The following is an 18,535-nucleotide window of genomic DNA, read 5'->3' as shown; positions in this document are numbered from 1 at the left end:
TGGATGCGTGGGGATCTGGGGACCAGCAGGCCCTGCTGTCCTCCGGTCTCCGTCTGGGCACACGGTACGTGCTCCGTAAGGGCCTGCATCCCTGCTTGCTGTTATGTCGCCCTTACCGTTCGGGTACCTTTGAAGGGCTGGCCCTCCTGGCATCCGCCTCCTTGTCTGTGAAATGGGGGCACCATCGCGAGTCTCACAGGCCTGTGAGGACCAGGAATGGCGGGCGACCGTGTAGGGTGTGGCGCCGGCGGCCTGGCCTCAGCCTGCTCCTTGGGGTCTCTTGCTTTGTCCCTGACTCCTGTGATGTGAAGAAGGACAAGCTCAGGGCACCTGTGAATGCAGGCGAATGGCTGGGAAGAGGAAGGCGGGAACCGTGTCTTGTGGGCTTCCAGAATGATCGGGCTCCTGAGAAAGGGCCTCTCCAGCCAGCGCTCGGGGCTGGAGGTGGGAGAGCCCTGCAGAGTTGGCTGCTATGTGGTCCACGTGCTTGTGACCGAGGAGGCATCTCGTCTCGAGATTTACAGGATTGGAAAAGAATTGCCATCCTCACCAATGTATGATTGGTGGGGGGGAGAGGGGGTATATTAGTTCCTTGCGCCTTGATGTGTAGGTTTCAGCATGTGAAGCTCCCACACATGATACCGAAGCGTGAGCTAAACGAGACTCCATTTCCCCTCCATAGGAGACCCCAGAGCAGGGAGAGCCTCCCATCAGTGCTAGGGGCTCCCAGCAGCCCCCGTCTCAACCCGTCACTCGGGTGTGGAAGTGTAGCGCTGTCCGCGAATGTCTGCCCACCCACCCTCCATGGGAGAAGTTGGCATAAAACCAGTAAGGCTCTCCCAGTTCGGCGCTGAGAAACTTAAACCTCACTGGGAACCTTTTCTGTTTCTAGTTTAGGCACCCCCCCCCCACTTTTTAACGATCCTTTAACGAAATTAAAATATATAATGTAAAAAAATAAAAGCACTTAACACAAACTCTTTTTGCCCAGAAGATCTCCCCAGGTGCTTTTGCCGTGAGATTTAATTAAGCAGAACTGCAGTTGCACGTGGTTTTGCAGGGCTGACTCTTGTTTTTGTAAACGGCCAGCTCCAGAGGCAGAAAAACGAGCAAGATTTCACGCTCTGACTGCAGTCGGGTGCTGTCCCCACGCAGGCAGAGCGTTCAGCCTCCCTGTGCACGGCCTTTCTCCTTTCTCTCTGGTTAAGTGGATCTGAGCAAAATTACGTGCCTTATTTGATGCACTGGGGAATTGCAGGTTTATACAGGGTAAGGCGACATGATGATGTAATTATTGAAGTGCGTGAGTCGTCCACAGCAATCCAGTCTGCTTGTGTTTCAAAGGGCTTTCAAGTGGCTGCCTTGGGGTGTGTTGCTATCTCCTCCATAGCCCTAGATGCTGGATTTGGGGGGCACGCAATTTGCAGGCCCACGTGTGGGGAGCCAGGGTGAGAACCCAGAGGGCTGGGCAGAACTGTTGTGACGTTGGTGGGCACTTGGGAAAAAGCTAGCAGATTTCACCAGAGTGGCCTTGACGTGGGAGGTGGCATTTGTGACGGACAGGCAGGGAGGACACCCAAATCGAGGGGCAGCACGTGCACAGAAGAAGGGCGACAACCTGGCGGGTCAGTGGAGCAGGAAGCCGCGGTGCTGGGGTAGGGCGTGCGAGGTGGGAGGGGGTTGACCGTACTGTTCGTAAGAACAAAGCCAGGTCTGGAGGGATGCTTCACTAGGTGATGCTGGTTCTCTGATGTCAAGAAGGATTCAGGTGCAGCCGAGAGAGTCTCCAACCATACTTGGAGTGACGGGGCCCCAGCCAGGGAGGAAGTGCCCCCCTACCCCCTGTAGCCCCCCAGCAAGTATGCACTCACTGATTGGGGTGCAGGGTCGCCCTGGGGCTCTGCGCTGGCAGATCTGCAGGCCCAATGCCAGGGCACAGCCTGGAGGGATCCGGGTGAGGCCTGAGCAGTTATCAGGTGGTGGGTCCAGCAGAGGCCAGCTGGCCCTGCCAGGCTCCTGCCGCCTGTGCCCAGCCACTTCTGCCCCAACCTGGGAGACCCTGCAGCCCTGGGGATCCCTGTGCAACCTCCCACCTAGAAGAAATGGTGCTTCCCTGCTGGGCGGAATCCGCCAGCGAATCGCACACTGAGGGTTCACTGTGGACCACTGCTCTGGGTGCCGGGGTTATAGCAGGGGACAAACAAGGAGCTGACCTTCTAGTGGGGGGAGGAAGATGATAGACATAATAAATGAATAAGTGAATCACATGGCCACTTAGGCGGTGCTAAGTGTTATGGGAGAAAAACAAGGCAAGGGGACAGGAAGAGCAAGTGGGGGGGTTAAAGTTTTCAATAGGTGGCCAGGGTGGGCCTCTCTAAGAAGGCAACATGTGGACAGAGTCTTGACAGAGGTGAGGGAATGAACCACACAGACGCCCAAGGGAAGAACATTTCAGGCAGAGGGAACAAGTGCAAAGGTCCTGTGGTACAAACGTGCCTGGAAACCAGCACAGCTGGAGCACAGTGACCAAGGGGAGGGGCGGGAGGCGACGAGGTCGGAGAGGCAAGGGGGAGGCGCGGCAGGTGGAGCCTGGTAGGGCTCTGGCTGTTGTTACTCTGAGGGATGCGGGGGCCTATAGGATTTGAACAGAGGGTGGTCTGATCTTACTGTTTAAAAGGCTCTCTGGCTGTTGCTTCGTGACTAGATTGTAGGGGTGAGGGTGGAGGAAGGGAGACCAGTGCGGGGGCTGTTGCCACAATCCAGATGGGAGGTTGCGACCCGGACCGGGTGGTGGCAGTGGTGAAACTGATTGGATTCTGGATCTATCTGGAAGAGAAAGCCAAAAGCAGGACATGTGACAGATGAGATGTAACGAGTGTTGGAGAAGGGCAAGGATGGCCCCAGGGGTTTGGTCTGAGCCACTGAAGAATGGCCTTGCTTCTGCTCCTCTCAGCCCAGAGGGTGCCACCTCCTGGGGCCATGGGACCGGGGCTCCTGCTGGGCGAAGCAGACTTGGGGGATCAGGCTTCAGTTCGGACCCGTTAAGTTTGAGGTGTCACTTAGACAGCCAAGTGGAGGAGGAGCCCAGGGGAAGGAGTGGACTGGAGATGTACATGCATTGGAGAGTCATCGGCTTATAAATGGCACCCGAGGTGGCCAGAGTGAATGGGAAGAGAGAGAAAGGTGTGCAGGGGCGGCGGCCTGGGTGCAGCAGCGTTCAGAGCTTAGAGGGGAGAAGGACCAGCAAAGGAACCCGAGAAGGAGCAGCCAGCGGGGCAGGAGGCCCGGGACAGTACCCTGGAAACAGGTGCTGATGGGTCAGTAAGGTGAGGGCTGAGAAATGAGGACGGAGTGAGGTGTGAGGTCACCAGTGACCTTGGCGAGGACAGTTGGTGGCGTGGGCGTCCAAGTCTGACGGGGAGGGTTTACGGAAGTGGACACTCAGACTAGGCACCTTCTTCAGGGCGTTTTGCTGGGGGGGCCAGTGGGGTCAAGAGAATGGGAGGGCGTGCGTTTCAGATGGGAGGATAATGTGCGTGCGCGCTTGTGGGAAGAAGCAAGGGCCGCAGGACGCGGAGGAGACTTGCTGAGGACGCACAGAGCGAGGCGCTGGCATCTGCAGGCACAGGAAGGCATCTCCGGCCACCTGTGGGGACACCCGGGCACAGGCGTGGGGAGGGGGTGGGTGTGCTGGCGGCTCACCTCCCCTCAGATCCCTCCAGGCAACAGTGCACGTTGGGCCCCTCCAGGGCTCTCGCCTGGCTCGCAGGTGGCTGATTTAATAAAGGGGTGCCCCGCGTTCGGGAAAGCCCTGGGTGTGACACCACCCGATCGCGATTGGGATGCGTTTCCGCATTTGATGGACCTGCAGTCAGAAATCAGGCCTTGACCCGCAGTCATAGTCTTGTCTCCTTAAGTCTTGACCTTGATGTCGCTTTGCTTTCTTTCTCCCCTCTGTGAAATTGAAATGCACCCCCTAGAAAGCCCTTCCCGGCTTCTCCCAGAAGGACGAGGTCCCATAAACCTTCATAAGGGGAGGGGGGCTGTCTCGGACCCACCTGACATGGGCCACCTTTCAGAGGCGAGGGGTCTCTCTCCACCACCCCACCCCAGCCCCAAGCCCCGCGCTCATCCCTCTGTTGCCCCTCTCCCTCCAAGACGCAGCCTCTCCCTCTGCACAGGCTTTGCCCCGGGTTGCAGATACTCCCTCCTGCAGCATCCTCCTGAAAAACCCCTCTCTTGAGCATGCCGCCCCGCATCTGGCGTCCGTCCAGAGCGGGCTTGTCCCCACCTCTGCACCCCTGCTGCTCGCCGCCCTCCGCCACTACCTTGCCCGAACGCTCCAGCCTTTCTTGAGACCCCGGTGACCCCTCCTTACTCACTGACGGTCCCTATTCAACTTGGTGTCTTAACACGCTTCCTCCTGATCTCCCCCCTGCTTCCTGCTACCTCTTCTCCGGGTGTCTTCCGGGACACTCCTGAAAAGGTCAGCTTCCCCAGAAGTTCTGGCCATTCTCACCCAGCACGCTCTGGGCATCCATGTCCGCTGCTGGGCGCTCAGTCACCCCAGGACCCGGAGGTCTCCGCAGCCTGCATCTGCAGCCTGTGGGTCCCGCTCCCCACCATACACGTCCCCTTAGCCGTTCCACTAGCGCTTCGGACTTGCCATAGCCCAACCACCCAGCGGCTCGCCCCTTCCCCATCTGGGCGGCCACTTCCAAGCACGGGCCTACCCTCCTGGGTTCTCCGCAACAATGGGGGTCACGACTCTTTCCAGGGCCTTCTACTGCCTTGCCCCAGGGCCAGAATTCAAGCCCAGGTCGGCCAGACTCCAGCTCAGGACCCTCCCCTGACACCAAGTGGCCACCCAGAGATGTGATCCCAAATCTCGGTCTGCGTGTTCCCGCCCCCAGCAGAGGAGACGGAAGGAAGTGAGGGGTGGCGGGTCCCACCCAGGGCCTTCCCGCAGCCTTGCCCCATCACCTCCGCTGCCCCGCCTTTGCCCGGTGCCCCACGGGCAGCTCCCTCCACGCCCGCCGCGAGGGCACGCCAGCCAGCCCTCAGCTTCACCCAGAGCCACCTCCTGGGGAGCAGCCAGCACTCAGCCGTGCACCCCCAGAGGTCCCCTCAGCGGCTCACCCGGTGTCTGGGAGCATCTACAGCAGCGGCTGAGGCAGGCCCTCCAGAGCAGCTTAACGGAGTGGCCTGGCACCCACTGGCTGGGGCAACCTAGCGCAGAGGGCTTGCTGGCAGGGCCCTCACACGCGCACCGAGCGTCACGTGTGCACGGGCAGGGACCTGGGTACCCACCCCCCCAGCACCAGACACAGGCACAGACGCGCAGGGAACCCGGCCTGGATGTCCCCTCGTCTCCCCCCCCCCCCGCCCCCGCCCATGGACGGCTCCTGGAGCTGCAGGCCGCTCCTTACGCAGGGGCCTGCCAAGGAATCATCTCACTGACATTTTGTCTAACTTTTGTGCCATGCTTGGGCCCCCTCGGAACCACGCTGCGTACACAGCTCCCGGGACTGAGCAGTAGGCCGCCTCTCCACGGGCTCCCCGACCTGCACCCTGTGTCTTCTGTCCCCGGGGCCCTCACCCCTCAAGGTGGGAGGCTGCCCACCTGAGCCCTCTCTGGGCTCCACACCCTCCGCTCATCCCCAGGGGGTCTGTCCACCCAGAGCCATTTTTGGACGCGCTCCTGTGTGTGGCTGTCCCTATGGACGCCCAGCGCCCAGAACTGAACCTGTCGCCTCCCGCAGTCCAGGCCCTTCACCTCTAACAGTGATGCCCTCAGGACTTCCCCGGCGGTCCAGTGGTTAGGACTCCATGCTTCCACTGCAGGGGGCGTGGGTTCGATCCCTGGTCAGGGAACTAAGATCCCACATGCTGCGTGGCATGGTGGGAAAAAAAAAAATTTTTTTTTTAATTTTTTAAAATTAATAATGATGCCCTCTCCCTACATACACCTCACCATGACTCCCGTCCACCTTCCTCCTATGCGTGTGTGATGCTCACCAAGGCCCCGTTGCCCAGGCCGGCGGGTGATGACACTTGGGGGGCCTCTCTGGGCCTCTCCCCTCTGGGGTCTGCTTAAAGCTCCTGTAGGCCACCCAGGGCCTGCAGGCTGAAGGCCAGACACCAACCCTGCCACCCACGGTCCTCCCTCCATACCCTAGCCCTGCCCTCAGGTCCAGCCTCTTTCCCCAACCCCACCTTGGACCCCTCACTTCGGCCGACACCACCTACCCGCCAGGTACAGAAAGAGCCGGAGGAAATCCACTCAGAGCCTGAAGCAGTGGCGACCCTGATGTGGGGAGGGCTTAGACATAGTCGGCGGTGCACACCCTGGGGTCTGGACGGTCCCAGGCCGGGAGGCCTCGGTTCCTCCATGTGTAAAATGGAAATCATCTTAGCTGACTGATGGGACCGTCGTGAGGTGTGTAAAGAGCTGGGTGTGCAGCAGACACCCAGGAGATGGAGCAGGTGGGGGTGAGGCTGGCTGGTGAGCAGGCCGCGCGGTGAGGGTTGAGTCTGCCCAGGAGGGCCGGGGGCCATTCTCCTGGCACTGCCCACAGCCTGAGGCCTTGGGGCATTTCTGAGGCAACAGTGCCCCCTGGTGGCCACACAGTCTACCCGAAAGCACAGCACTCCAGGCCTCAGGCCTCAGGCCTCGGCTACCCTCTCTGCGGCTCTGAGCGGGGTTTACTGTCGCCATTTTATAAATGAGGCCCAGACAGGGCAAGTCGCTGCCCAGAGTCACACAGCGAACCAGAAGTAGGGCCAGACCTCAAACTCGGGTCTGCCCAGCTGCCAGGCCACTGCTGTCCTCCCTGCCGACGGCAGCTGAAGGCGCCCACGGGGACTGTGCTGGGAGACTCAGCAACCTCTCCCCCCTCCACAAAGGCAGGAAAGTCCCCACACAGAATTATTTTGGATTTGCTTTGTTGTAAAGACAACACCTGGCACCGGGCTGGGAGAGAGGGACGGGGCTCTGGGCCAGGGGAGTCCTGGGGGAGCTGCCTCATCCCTAACGCTGCGCTGAAGCCTGTCGGCGGAGGGGCCGAGCAAGTCTGGTGTCAGTGGGACCCCTCACTCCCCCAGCCCCTGCTCGGTCTGAGGGAGGCCGGCCTGCCCCCCTCTGCACCTCGCACTGCGCCTCCCTTACCTTTCTCCCCAGTCCTACCCCCCGCGGCCCTCTCTGGTCATTATCCCAGGGCATCAGCCCTGGAAGAAACTTGGGGCTCACTGGGTTCAGCTTCCTTGCCCTGCTTGACGGAAGCAGTGAGGCCTGGGGAGGGAGAGGGGCTGGTCACAGCGGAGCCGCGGAGGGGGCTGCCCATTGCTCCTAAATCTTTGACATGGGCCCCTTCCCCTACTCAGCGAATTCCATGAGCAGCTCATGCCAGGAGTACCCCACCCCTGCCGGCTGGGCTAATGCTGGTCCCTCGCGCAGGGGCACAGGCCGTGGGTTGGGAGGCACAGAGCGGGGAGAGCACCGCGGGTCCCACCAGGCTGCCTCTGAAGGCCATGTCTTCCTTTGGCACAGGGCGCTGTGCAGAGCTGCAGGTCCACATCACTGAGGTCACGGCCACAGCAGCCGAGCAGAGGGACCTGATCGCCCGCTTGGAGCAGGACCTCAGCACCATCCAGCCCATCCAGCGGCCGGACGCCGAGGTGAGCCCCCCCGCCCCGACCCTGCCCCCGCACCACCTGCCCAGGGCTCTCTCAGCCTCACTAAATACCGGCTTTCCAAGTAAGCCAGCCCGTTCCTCAGGCAGCTGGTGTCCACCTGCCCCGCCCCAAGCCCCACAGGGGCTGTCAGCTACAGCCTCTGGGTTTTGTCTGCTCACTTCACCACAAAGGCCCCATTCGGGATGCCCAGCCACAGGGCAAAGGGCACAAAGCCCCCTGCGTCCGGGCACTGGCTTGGACCTCTGCCCTGGGAGCTCTGGGCAGAAGCAAGGCCGGGATTATCCACCCATCTCACAGCTAGAGGACCTGAGGCCCCGAGATCAGGGAAGGCTGGAGCCCTAAGGACCCTTAGAGGTCATCACATCACTCACCTCATTTTACAGATGAAGAAATGGGGCTCAGGGAGAGAAGCTGGGCTGGCCCAGGGCCACACAGCAGGCTGGCTGGCAGGGCCCGGTTCGCCCGGCCTCTGATGCCCGTCAGGGCCAAACGGCCCGGTGTGAACCCCACCGCTGAGCTCTGGCCTTGGGGTGAACCTGGGGCCCAGCTTTATCTTCGGTGGCCCACACGAGGCATCCTCTTAGGACCTACCACCGCTGTGCCCAACCCCTGCCACCAGACGGCCCCACCTGCTCCTTGCCCCCTATTTGCTTGGCCCCCTGGAAGGCTGTGCTCAATGCCCAGTGTGGAGGCGCCTCCCTGACCTCTTCCTCTCACCTGTAGGGCGCAGCCGAGCTCGGCCTGGAGAAGATCCCCGAGCCCATCAAGGAGGCCACCGCCCTGTTCTATGGTGAGGAGGGGCCTAGGCAGTGATGGGCAGGGCGGGAAGGGGAAAGAGGTGGTACGGCCTGGGCCCTGGGCCCTAAAGAGCGCTCTCCGCCCTCAAAGAAGGTCAGGCCTCGACTCCAGCAATGCAGCAGAAACCCAAAAGAGGGGGTGAGCCCCCCACTTGCCCTTCTAGGCCTCACCCCCCCACCATGGGACCCTGACCCCCTCGGCCCCGCCAGAAGCCGTCGAAGGCTGGTGGGCGTTGGCTCCCTGCGGAGGCCTCAGCCCTGAGATGCAGCCAGAGGGCTGGAGGGGAGGTGCCTCCTTGGGTGTCGAGGCCAGAACCCGGGGCTGCTGGGCCAGGACACGGTGGCGGTGGTAGGGGATACCCAGTCCCCTCAGTGTCCCTTTGCTTTCCCCAGGAAGTGGGGGCCCAGTCTGACAGATGTAAGGGTCTCAGATCCAAGTATAGAACAAGGGGAGGGTCTCTGGGGCCTGGCCCTCGGACAGTGCAGGCAGGAGGGGCCCACCTCAGGGACCCTCCCCTCCCGAGGCCCCCTATTCTCATGCCCCACCGCTTGCTGCTCCCCTGGCCCCTCTCCCCCTTCCCCGACCTCTCAGCACCTTGTGGCTTCCACCCCATGGCACTTGGCCAGAGCTCCCTCGGGGCTGGTGACCTGAGGGCCCACTGCTGGGCTGTGCCTCCCGCTACTCCAAGCCACTGTCCCCTCCCTCCTAGGACCCTCAGCACCAGCCAGCAGCACCCTCCCTGAGGGCCAGGTGGACTCGCTGCTCTCCATCATCTCCAGCCAGAGGGAGCGCTTCCGGGCCCGGAACCAGGAGCTGGAGGCTGTGAGTCACATCCTTCTCTCCCCTACACTCCTTGGACCTGAGGACACCGTAGAGGACACACAGGCTTGGGGGAGAAAGATGTGTCACAGACCATAAACCTCAGTGGGATTAGATTTGTTCTGTGCAATCAGGGAGGGCTTCCTAGAGGAGGTGATGCCACACTGGGCTTTGAAAGAAGATTCAGACACTCAAGGTAAAGGAGTGAGTGGAAACATGGGGCCAAGGAGCCGGAAGGGAGTGCAGGGACAAAACAGAGAGTCGCCAGGCAAGGTCCCTAGTGCCAGGCTGGGACGCCACCGAAGGGTTTAAGCAGGGGACCAACACTGCCAGGATGGATGGTAAGAAGGTCACTCAGGCAGCCAGTTCAGGACAGAAGCCTGGCCCGGGAAGACGATTTGGGGGTGGTCACCATCGTCCAGGAAGAAACATCTCAATCAGGTGGGAGTTAGCAGGGGCAGGTCCCAGGGAAGAGAGTCTTTTAACCCTATGAAGAGGAACAGCGTACAGATGGCCAGGAGCTCTGTGGGGTCTGAGAGAGCTTGCTGGCTGCTAAGCACCCAGCTGGTGGCCCTCCTGGAGGAGCCCCATAGGGAAAGGGGCAGTCTAGTCTGCAAAGGTGACCGTCTGACTGCACGTGGGTCTTTCACACGCAGTGCCGCCTTAGGGACTCTGCAGACCACCACCCCCACCACCACCACCACCCCCTGCATCCCACAGAGCCAGCCCAGGTCCCCCGATCACTCTCCCAGTAGAAAGAGGAGCCAAGAAGATTTCCGTCTTCTCAAAGAGTCACGGCTTGAGTGGATGGTGGAATGTCTAGACTGTTGCTCTCCACACCCACAGCTTCCCCCATGGGGTTTCCAGGCTGAGGTCCTGGGGAGGGAGACATTCGCTGAACACCCACTGCGGGCCAGGCCCAGTGCTGGTCCAGTGACAAGGGTGGACCAGATCTAGTGGGACCCTCTGTGATGTGGGCTCTGGAGCAAGAGGCTTCAAATGAAGGACCGTCAGGACTGCTCCCCTCACAGCTGCCTGCACGGACAGTGGACAGGGTATACCCACACGCCCCTGGGGGACAGGGGACAGTCACTGTGGAAGGCTAGACAGCCCTTAAAAGAAGGTCTTCAAATTAGATCAAATAGGGAGGAAAGAGTATTTATAATAGTCTACCTTTTGCTTTAAAAATCTAGACTTTTTACCATGTACTTGTATTAAGTCATGGTAAAGGACACATGACTTAAAGTTTACCATCTTAACCATTTTTAAGTGTACAGCTCAGTGGCATTAAGTACATTCACATTGTTAGGCAACCATCACCACCATCCATTCCCAGAACTTCTTCATCATCCGAAACTGAAACTCTGTACCCATTAAACACTCACTCCCCATTTCCATCCCCCTGTCCTCCTGTAACCACCATTCTACCCTGACTCTATGAATTTGACTATTCTAGGCATCTCATATAGGTGGAATCATCGAACATTTGTCTTTTTGTGACTAGCTTATTTCACTCAGCATAGTGTCCTCCAGGGTCACCCATGTCATAGCAAGTGTCAGAACTTCCTTCCTTTTTCAGGCTGAATAATATTCCATTGTATTGATGGACCACATTTTGTTTATCCTTTCATCTTTCCATGGACACTTGGATTGCTCCCACCTTTTTAGCTATTGTGAATAATGCTGCTATGAACATGGGCAGGCAAATTATCTAAAAGTCCCTGCTTTCAGTTCTTTGGGGTGTATGCCCAGAGTGGAATTGCTGGATCATATGGTAATTTTATTTTTGATTTTTTGAGGAACTGCCACACTACCATGGGCTTTTCTTGTCCTTTTGAATTTTTCGCAGTGTGAAGAAAACACCTATTTAAGCATTTTAATAAGTTGGAAAATGAGTTCACATTTCACTTTGCTCCTAGATTGGCAAACATTAAAATCACGTATTGTATGGTTCCGTTTATACAAAATGTCCAGAATAGGCAAATCCATAGGGACAGGAAGTAGATTAGTGGTTGCCGGGGGATGGGGAGTGATTGATGACAGGTGTGGGGTTTCTTATTGGGGTGATAGAGATATTCTGGAATTAAATAGTGGGGATGGTTACATAACACTGTGAATATACCAAAAAAAAAAAAAAAACTGAATTGTACACATTAAAATGGTGATGTTTATGTTATATGAATTATATCTCGATAATAATTTTTAAGCTGATAATACCATAAACAAACAACATGAAGAAAGTGATCCAAGAGCTGTGACTTCTGCCTGGTGCGGGGTCTTCCCAGAGCAGGCAGCTTTGAGCAGAGGCTGGCAGGTCAAGGACACGGCCCCAGGCCAAGCAGGGGCTCCAGGTAGACAGAGCAGGACCTGTGCCAGCACAGAGGCCTCTCGCCACACGCCTTCCACTGCTGGCCCTGCCCACCTGCCCACCCACCCACCTGCCTGCCCCCAGGAGAACCGCCTGGCGCAGCACACCATCCAAGCCCTGCAGAGCGAGTTGGACAGCCTGCGCGCGGACAACATCAAGCTCTTCGAGAAGATCAAGTTCCTGCAGAGCTACCCTGGCCGGGTAAGTGCCCTCCACAAGTTCAGCCCCAGGTGTACCAGGCAAGGGAGAGAGGTGGTCCGGGCATATCCGGGCGGGAGGGTTGGGGACAGTGACCTGCTAGGCAGCACTGGGCCTGGGCGCCCTCAGAGGGCATCCGACCCCCCACCCCCTGTGCCTGCCAGCTGTCCTCCCTAGGCTGGGGAGAGCCTTCCGCAGTGGAGCCCTTATGGACGTTCGTTCATCAGAACCAGCCAGGAGGTGGTGAGGTCCAGCAAGAGGCAGGGGTTCACAGGACTCAGGCCCACAGGGGTCCACAGGACTCAGGCCCACAGGAGTCACAGTGACTCCTCTGTGAAATGGGGGTGACCCACTGGTTGACCCCAGGATGTGGGAATTTAACCCCAGGGATGTTGAACATACAGGACAGGCCTGGGGAATTTTTTTTTTTTAATAAATTAATTTATTTATTTTTGGCTGCGTTGGGTCTTCGCTGCTGCGCACAGGCTTTCTCTAGTTGCAGCGAGTGGGGACTACTCTTCGTTGTGGTGCACAGGCTTCTCATTCATTGCGGTGGCTTCTCTTGTTGCGGAGCACAGGCTGTAGGTGTGCGGGCTTCAGTAGTTGTGGCTCACGGGCTCTAGAGCACAGGCTCAGTAGTTGTGGCGCACGGGCTTAGTTGCTTCGCGGCATGTGGGATCTTCCCGGACCAGGGCTCGAACCCGTGTCCCCTGCATTGGCAGGCGGGTTCTTAACCACTGCGCCACCAGGGAAGTCCCTGCACTGGGGGAATTCTTATGTTTTAAACTTATATTAAAAAACAGAAAAAACAAAAAAACAGAATTTGGTCCAACATTCCAGAAACCTATCAAGAGAATGCAACAGAAAGCTACCCACCCTGTTCTGAGCCAGGAGGGCCCTCCCTGGCTTCTCTCAGCCCTCGGGCCTCACAGGGGACCACCTTGTGCAAGAAAACCCTTCTGAGACTGTGGGGAGACAGGATGGGCAGTAGAAGGATGGGGAGCAGTGACACGCTGGTTCGGGGCCTCCCTGGGACAAGACTCTCAGCCACCGGCCCCCAAACCACCGGTTGGAGCTGTTCTCAGGCCACCAGAGGGCGCCCAGACTCCGTGCAAACTACACCGTGGGTGGCCCACTGCGGGGCTGGGGGTCCCTCGTCTCCCAGGTGCTGGCCTGTGCTCCACAGCCACCCTGCACACTCCCAGCGAAGCCCCTCCAAACCCACCTCCCTGCACGGCGCCCTGCCCTGTCCATCTTATACATTCCAGCCCCCCTCTGGGCCTTAATTCCCCTACCTGCCCTGAGGCACCGTGGCCCTGACCCCAGGCGGAGACCTCTGACCCCGGGCAGTGCCCCTGGACACGTGGCACCATGCATGTCACACTGTCACCCGGGGCCTTCTCCCCGCCTCCACCATGCTAAGGAGGAAACTGGGGTTCCCTATGATGCTGTCGGTCTGCAGTCCTCGGCCCTGGCCTTCCTGATGGGTCCCTTGACTGTGACGGGTCTCTCCTCCTTTGTTCACAGGGCAGCGGCAGCGACGACACAGAGCTGCGGTACTCGACCCAGTACGAGGAGCGCCTGGACCCCTTCTCCTCCTTCAGCAAGCGGGTGCGTGGACCCGGCCGCCACCAGCTCACCTGGCCTCAGCCTCCCTCCAGACCCACCCCCCCGCCAGCCCTGGTCTCACCCTGCAGTCCCCCACACTGCACCCTGACACACCAGACCATCAGGGCAGCCCCCAGGCTCGCTAGGGTACCATGAAGGCCCGGGGTCCACCCGGCGTGGGCCCAGAGTGCCAGGAACACCTGCTGATGCTGAGGGCTATGGGAGGGTGTGTGACAGCGACCGGCTTAGCCCTGGGTGCACACTCTGGGGGGCAGGCAGACAAGCAAAGAGCTCCCAGTGTCAGGTGACTTAACGGTGGGGGGGCGGGGAGCTTGTAACTCCCCCTCCCCCTGCCCTGAAGACCTTCCTGCTGTAGGCAGAATCGGCCACCGCAGAGGGGGCAGCAGCTCCCGTCACTGGCCCTGCTCACACAGAGGTTGGGGGAGCCTAGGATGTCACCCTGAGTGGGGCTGGGCGCCAGGGAGCCCCTGGCAGGCCCCCGGGATTCTGCGGGGACAGCAGGGCAGGGTCCCTCTCTGCAGTGAGCTGGAGCACTGGGGACCCTTTGGGGTCCTCTCCTCATCCCTCCTCCTCCTTCAGGAGCGGCAGCGGAAATACCTGAGCCTAAGCCCCTGGGACAAGGCCACGCTCAGCATGGTGAGTACGCCCCGCCTCCCCCCGTGCCCCCGCCGTGTCAGGCCTGGGCCTCTGGCTCTGGGCACCTTGTCACCTGCCCTCTAGCCCAGTCTGGAAAGCCCCAGGGACCCCGCTGCCCCTCACAGGCTCCATCAAGAGTAGCTATGCGACCCGAAACAGGGTCCCTCCCACTCCGGGGCAGCAGCATAATTCATGGTAGGTTCTGGAACTGTGCCGCAGGGGGCGCCATTCCCTAGAAGTCCTGTGGCCCAAGTTCCCAGCCTAAACACTGGAGTGAAAGGCCAGCTGCCTGCCCTTCCCTCCCCTTGCTGGCCTGGGATGGGTGAGCCCTGCAGGGGTGGGTGAGGCCTGCCCCGTCCCTACTCACGCCTCGCTCGTTCCCCAGGGGCGGCTGGTTCTCTCCAACAAGATGGCCCGCACCATCGGCTTCTTCTACACACTATTCCTGCACTGCTTGGTCTTCCTGGTGAGTGTCCAGGCGTGGCCAGGGATGCGTTCACCACGCTCCCCCCGTCTACCCCCAGGCACAGCGTCTGCTCTTGGCTATTTCTCTCCCCATCAGGGGCCTCATCCCACCCTGGGGACCACAAGCCCACCCATCAGGCTGTTTGGCTGGGGCGGCAGCCCGGCTGACTCCACCCAGGGCCCAGTCCCAGAGGGGCTTGGTAGAGGGAAGGGCCGCTGTGGGAGGCTGACAGGTGGGAAAACAGGTCTAATTGACTCTACTGAGGGACAGCCAGGTGGGCTGCACAGAGAAGGGACATCTTGAGCTGAATGTCCTCGGGCACAGAGGGGCATTCCAGTTAGTGAACACAGCACATGCAGGGGCCTAGTGATGCCTGTGTGTCCACCACGTGTGGGGAGAGGTGGGGGTAGGGCGTGCCTATGGAAGGCTCCAGCCTCAGGGGTCCCCACCCCCAGCGAGGGCAGTCAAGATGGCCCCTACATGGCTAGCCTGGGCTTCAACTCTGACCCCAGGGCCCAGGAGGTCCTGGCCCTGCCAGTGGCACACCCAGCAACGTTAGGGATGGCAGCTGCATCCCCAGGCCTGTCTGACCATCTGTGAAACTGGCGGGCCCGAGAGCATTTCTAAGGCCCACCCATCCTGGAGCCTGGGCCACGAGAAACTTCACGTGTCAGGAAGCCAAGCCCAGGGGCCGTAGGTGGACTGCAGGAGTGGCCGTGAGCAGCCCAGGCAGCTCACCGTGTCTCTCCCTGGGCAGGTGCTCTACAAGCTGGCATGGAGCGAGAGCGTGGAGCGGGACTGTGCCACCTTCTGCGCCAAGAAGTGAGGACCCACCCTCGGCCCCCAGCACCACCGCGTTCTTATGTTCCCTGCCTTCCCCCATCACTGCCCCCATCTGGTCCACCCCACGGCCCCTGCCAAGCCCACTGTCCCCGGCCCCCACGCCAGCACAAGGTGCACGCCCCTCGGAGATCTCCATGGCCCCCGCCACCCCCTACATTTCTCTCTTTTTCACACTCGGCCTCAGCAAAGGTTTCTGTGACCCACAGGTTCGCCGATCACCTGCACAAGTTCCACGAGAATGACAACGGGGCGGCAGCCGGTGACCTGTGGCAGTGATGTCCCGGGGCTTCCCCGACACGACAGTGGTGGCTGCACTCCCCACCCCTGCTTGTTCAGCTGCTTCTAATGACTTAGGCTTCCCTGGAGAATCCCCAGCGTAGACTGCCCTTGCCCTCCAGCCAACAGTGCCAGAGGCCCCCAGGTCTCCTTGGACTCCCTTAAAAGATGGTCTCAGCCACATCCGGCTCCCTAAATCCAGAAAGCTCCCAAGGCTAAGCCAGACTGAGCCAAAGGGACCCCTTCAGGCCCATCTCAGGCTGGTGACCCAGCCTGGGTCTCACCCGCAGCCTGCCCACCAGCCCTGGTGGCAGAGACCTCCCAGCCACGATACTGCGTTCCCACTGATTCTGGCTGTGGTTTATCCAGTTGGGATCCCCTGGGCCTCTCTGTGCCAGGCCCCGGGATCCCCTTGGGCTCCCCTACGATCCATCACCATCCCACCAAGGCATGGAAGCCCTTCCTTGCAGGCCAGGAGGCTTTGAGTCCAGCCCCGCCACCTTCCTTTATCATGGCCCCACCCCACCCCAAGAAGAGAGGGCGCCCCTGAGGGCAGGATAGTTTCTCTTACCCCCTCCCAGCCCCTTAGACCCACTATGGTTTTTGCTTTCTTCTTTAGCAAGATGTTCTGGCTTTTAGGTGAGGAGGAGCACCCACGCCCCAGGCTCTTCAGCCCCAAGGACTGGGCTGAGGGGCCCAAGTGCTTCTTGGCCAAGGAGGACTGGCTGTGGGCCATCCTAGCATGGCCACCCTGGGGCCACTGGCAGATCTTCCTAACTTAGATTTGCACTTGCATGTTCAGCTTTGCACATTTTGAATAAACACATTGTTGCAGCCACACCGGCGTCCTGCCCTCTGTGACTCTGAGGGTACAGGAGGCTGGTGGGCGGGTTCCCGCAGCGACACCCCCGGGAGCTATGGCTAGACCTCACAGCTGCTCTGCTGGCATGGGGCACGGTCCCCCACACGTGGGAGGCCTCTCCCCCTTTTCTCATCCCCAGGAATTCCCTGAGCGGGTCCAGAGCTTTGCGGAAACCCAAACCCACAGTGTCTGAGTTCTCTTTTTTTTTCTTTTGGCCACACTGCGCGGCATGTGGGATCTTAGTTCCCCAACCAGGGATCAAACCCGTGCCCCCTGCAGTGGAAGCGCGGAGCTGCAACCACTGGACCGCCAGGGAATTCCTTGTCTGAGTTCTCTTGAGCAGACAACCCAATCAAAAAGAGAAATCCATTCCTTTTTTAAGAACTGCCCATCAGGGTGTGGTTGGATGTGTGACATCAACTCCTGGGGAACACCTGCTTCCTTTTCTGTGTACCCTGGAGCCGTGTACTCTGTCCCTTTCCCTTGGGCCCTGCCTGCCACGCACTGCAGAGCCCATGCCCACCAAGCCCCCTGTGCCAGGCTTGCATGGGGACACCCCTGAGTCACAGGTTCTAGGCCACCTGGCCTCCAGCCCAGCCCCACTGGTGTGGGTCCCCTCCCACCCAGACAGAGGGCTTCCTCTTGGTCTGTGGTGTTTGGCGTTATCCCACTGGCCAGGTGGCCCATGAGACTGGCTCCACACCCAGCTCCCACCCTGCAGTCCACCAGGCCAGAGTCCCCCATGCTATCCCTGTCTGAGTTTTAGCCCTGAATGCTCTAGAGTTTGTGCCTCCAGGGGCCCCCTTTGGGGTCCCACCCCAGCATCCCTCGTCATCTGTCCCATCAGAACGTCCTCTAAGGCCACAGAGCCTCCTGCCCTCGGGGACCCCAGAAAGACCTCTCCTCCCTGACCCTCACTCCTGTCCCCATGACAGAGCTACTCTTGGCTAATCACTCCCCCCCCCTTTCCCCACCGCAGCCACTTCCACTTCTCCCACCAGTTCCTCCTCGTAGGTCAGAGTCCCCCTCACTTCCTCCTCCCTGGCGATCAGCGCTCTTGTCCTGCCCAGGGCTCCACACCCCACGACCCTCCCTGGCCAATGACAGCCCACCACTGGAGCTCAGCCCACTACTTGGAACCAGGTTAGTCCACCGGGGGGCCAGGCTCTCCCATCTCCCATGAGGGTGGGGTCCACAGCCAGGCCGTGCAGTGTGGAGCCTCCCTCCCTCTCTCCCACCCTGCAGGCGGTCACGCACCCACCCATACACTCCCACACGCCTCCCAGCCCCCTTCATAGGTCAGGTTCCCAGCCAGATGTCCAGGCCTCTGTGCAGCTCCAAACGGTGTTTGGTCCGCGCCTAAGCTTTCATTAAGGGTTTGCTGGCCAGGTCCTGGCGAGAGAGCAGCCGGTCTGTGTGTGGAAGGGTAGGGGCCGGGTACCGGGGCCTCAGACCAGGCCTGCCTTGCTTTAGAGCCCCTGTGGAGGGCAGCCCAGGGCTGGCGGGCAGGAGGTGAGGACTCCGGGGCAGTCTCCACCTTCACCAACCCACCGCTCCTCTCTAGGCCCCACCCTTTCCATCCACAAGACTGGGAAAAAAACCTTCTTTGCCTGTCCTGCTTCCTGGGAAATTAGAGATGCGAAATGGCTTTGGGAAAGGTTAAAGAGCTCTCTACAAAGGTCAGAGGTCACAAAGGTCAGGGGTCATTATGGGTGGGGGAGGGCAACATATGGAGGCACTCCCAGCTAGCAGGGAGACCATGGTAGATCACAGAACAGCCAGAGGTGGGGTTGCAGAGAGCTTAGCAAAGGCAGGGAGACGCAGATCTAACTGCCTGTGGGAGCTGAGGGCCTGGGGCAGGGGCAAGAATGGAGAGGAGGGGAGGAGCCCGGCACCCCCCAAGGAGCAAGCAATAGGTCTCATCTCTGAGCAGCCCTTCCACACT

The 18,535-nt window shown here is 59.9% G+C and overlaps 1 protein-coding gene across 4 annotated transcripts in view; it reads left to right on the top strand.

Moving 5' to 3' along the window:
- Positions 1–16,566, top strand: part of CUX1 (cut like homeobox 1) — a 371,169-nt gene extending 354,603 nt beyond the window's left edge. For all 4 annotated transcript variants that reach the window (XM_082431223.1, XM_082431222.1, XM_082431221.1 and 1 more), the window contains exons 15-23: positions 7,550–7,677; positions 8,419–8,485; positions 9,203–9,315; positions 11,765–11,881; positions 13,406–13,489; positions 14,087–14,143; positions 14,529–14,609; positions 15,367–15,431; positions 15,659–16,566. In XM_082431223.1, coding sequence (XP_082287349.1) covers positions 7,550–7,677; positions 8,419–8,485; positions 9,203–9,315; positions 11,765–11,881; positions 13,406–13,489; positions 14,087–14,143; positions 14,529–14,609; positions 15,367–15,431; positions 15,659–15,728 — 782 coding nt within the window. In that variant the 3' untranslated portion in view covers positions 15,729–16,566. The remainder of the gene's footprint in view (positions 1–7,549; positions 7,678–8,418; positions 8,486–9,202; positions 9,316–11,764; positions 11,882–13,405; positions 13,490–14,086; positions 14,144–14,528; positions 14,610–15,366; positions 15,432–15,658) is intronic.
- Positions 16,567–18,535: the final 1,969 nt, after the last annotated feature.

The sequence above is a fragment of the Balaenoptera physalus genome, assembly GCF_965194825.1.
Source record: "Balaenoptera physalus genome assembly, chromosome: 16".
NCBI classification, from domain to species: domain Eukaryota; kingdom Metazoa; phylum Chordata; class Mammalia; order Artiodactyla; family Balaenopteridae; genus Balaenoptera; species Balaenoptera physalus.
This window is presented reverse-complemented; position numbering and strand designations above follow the sequence as displayed.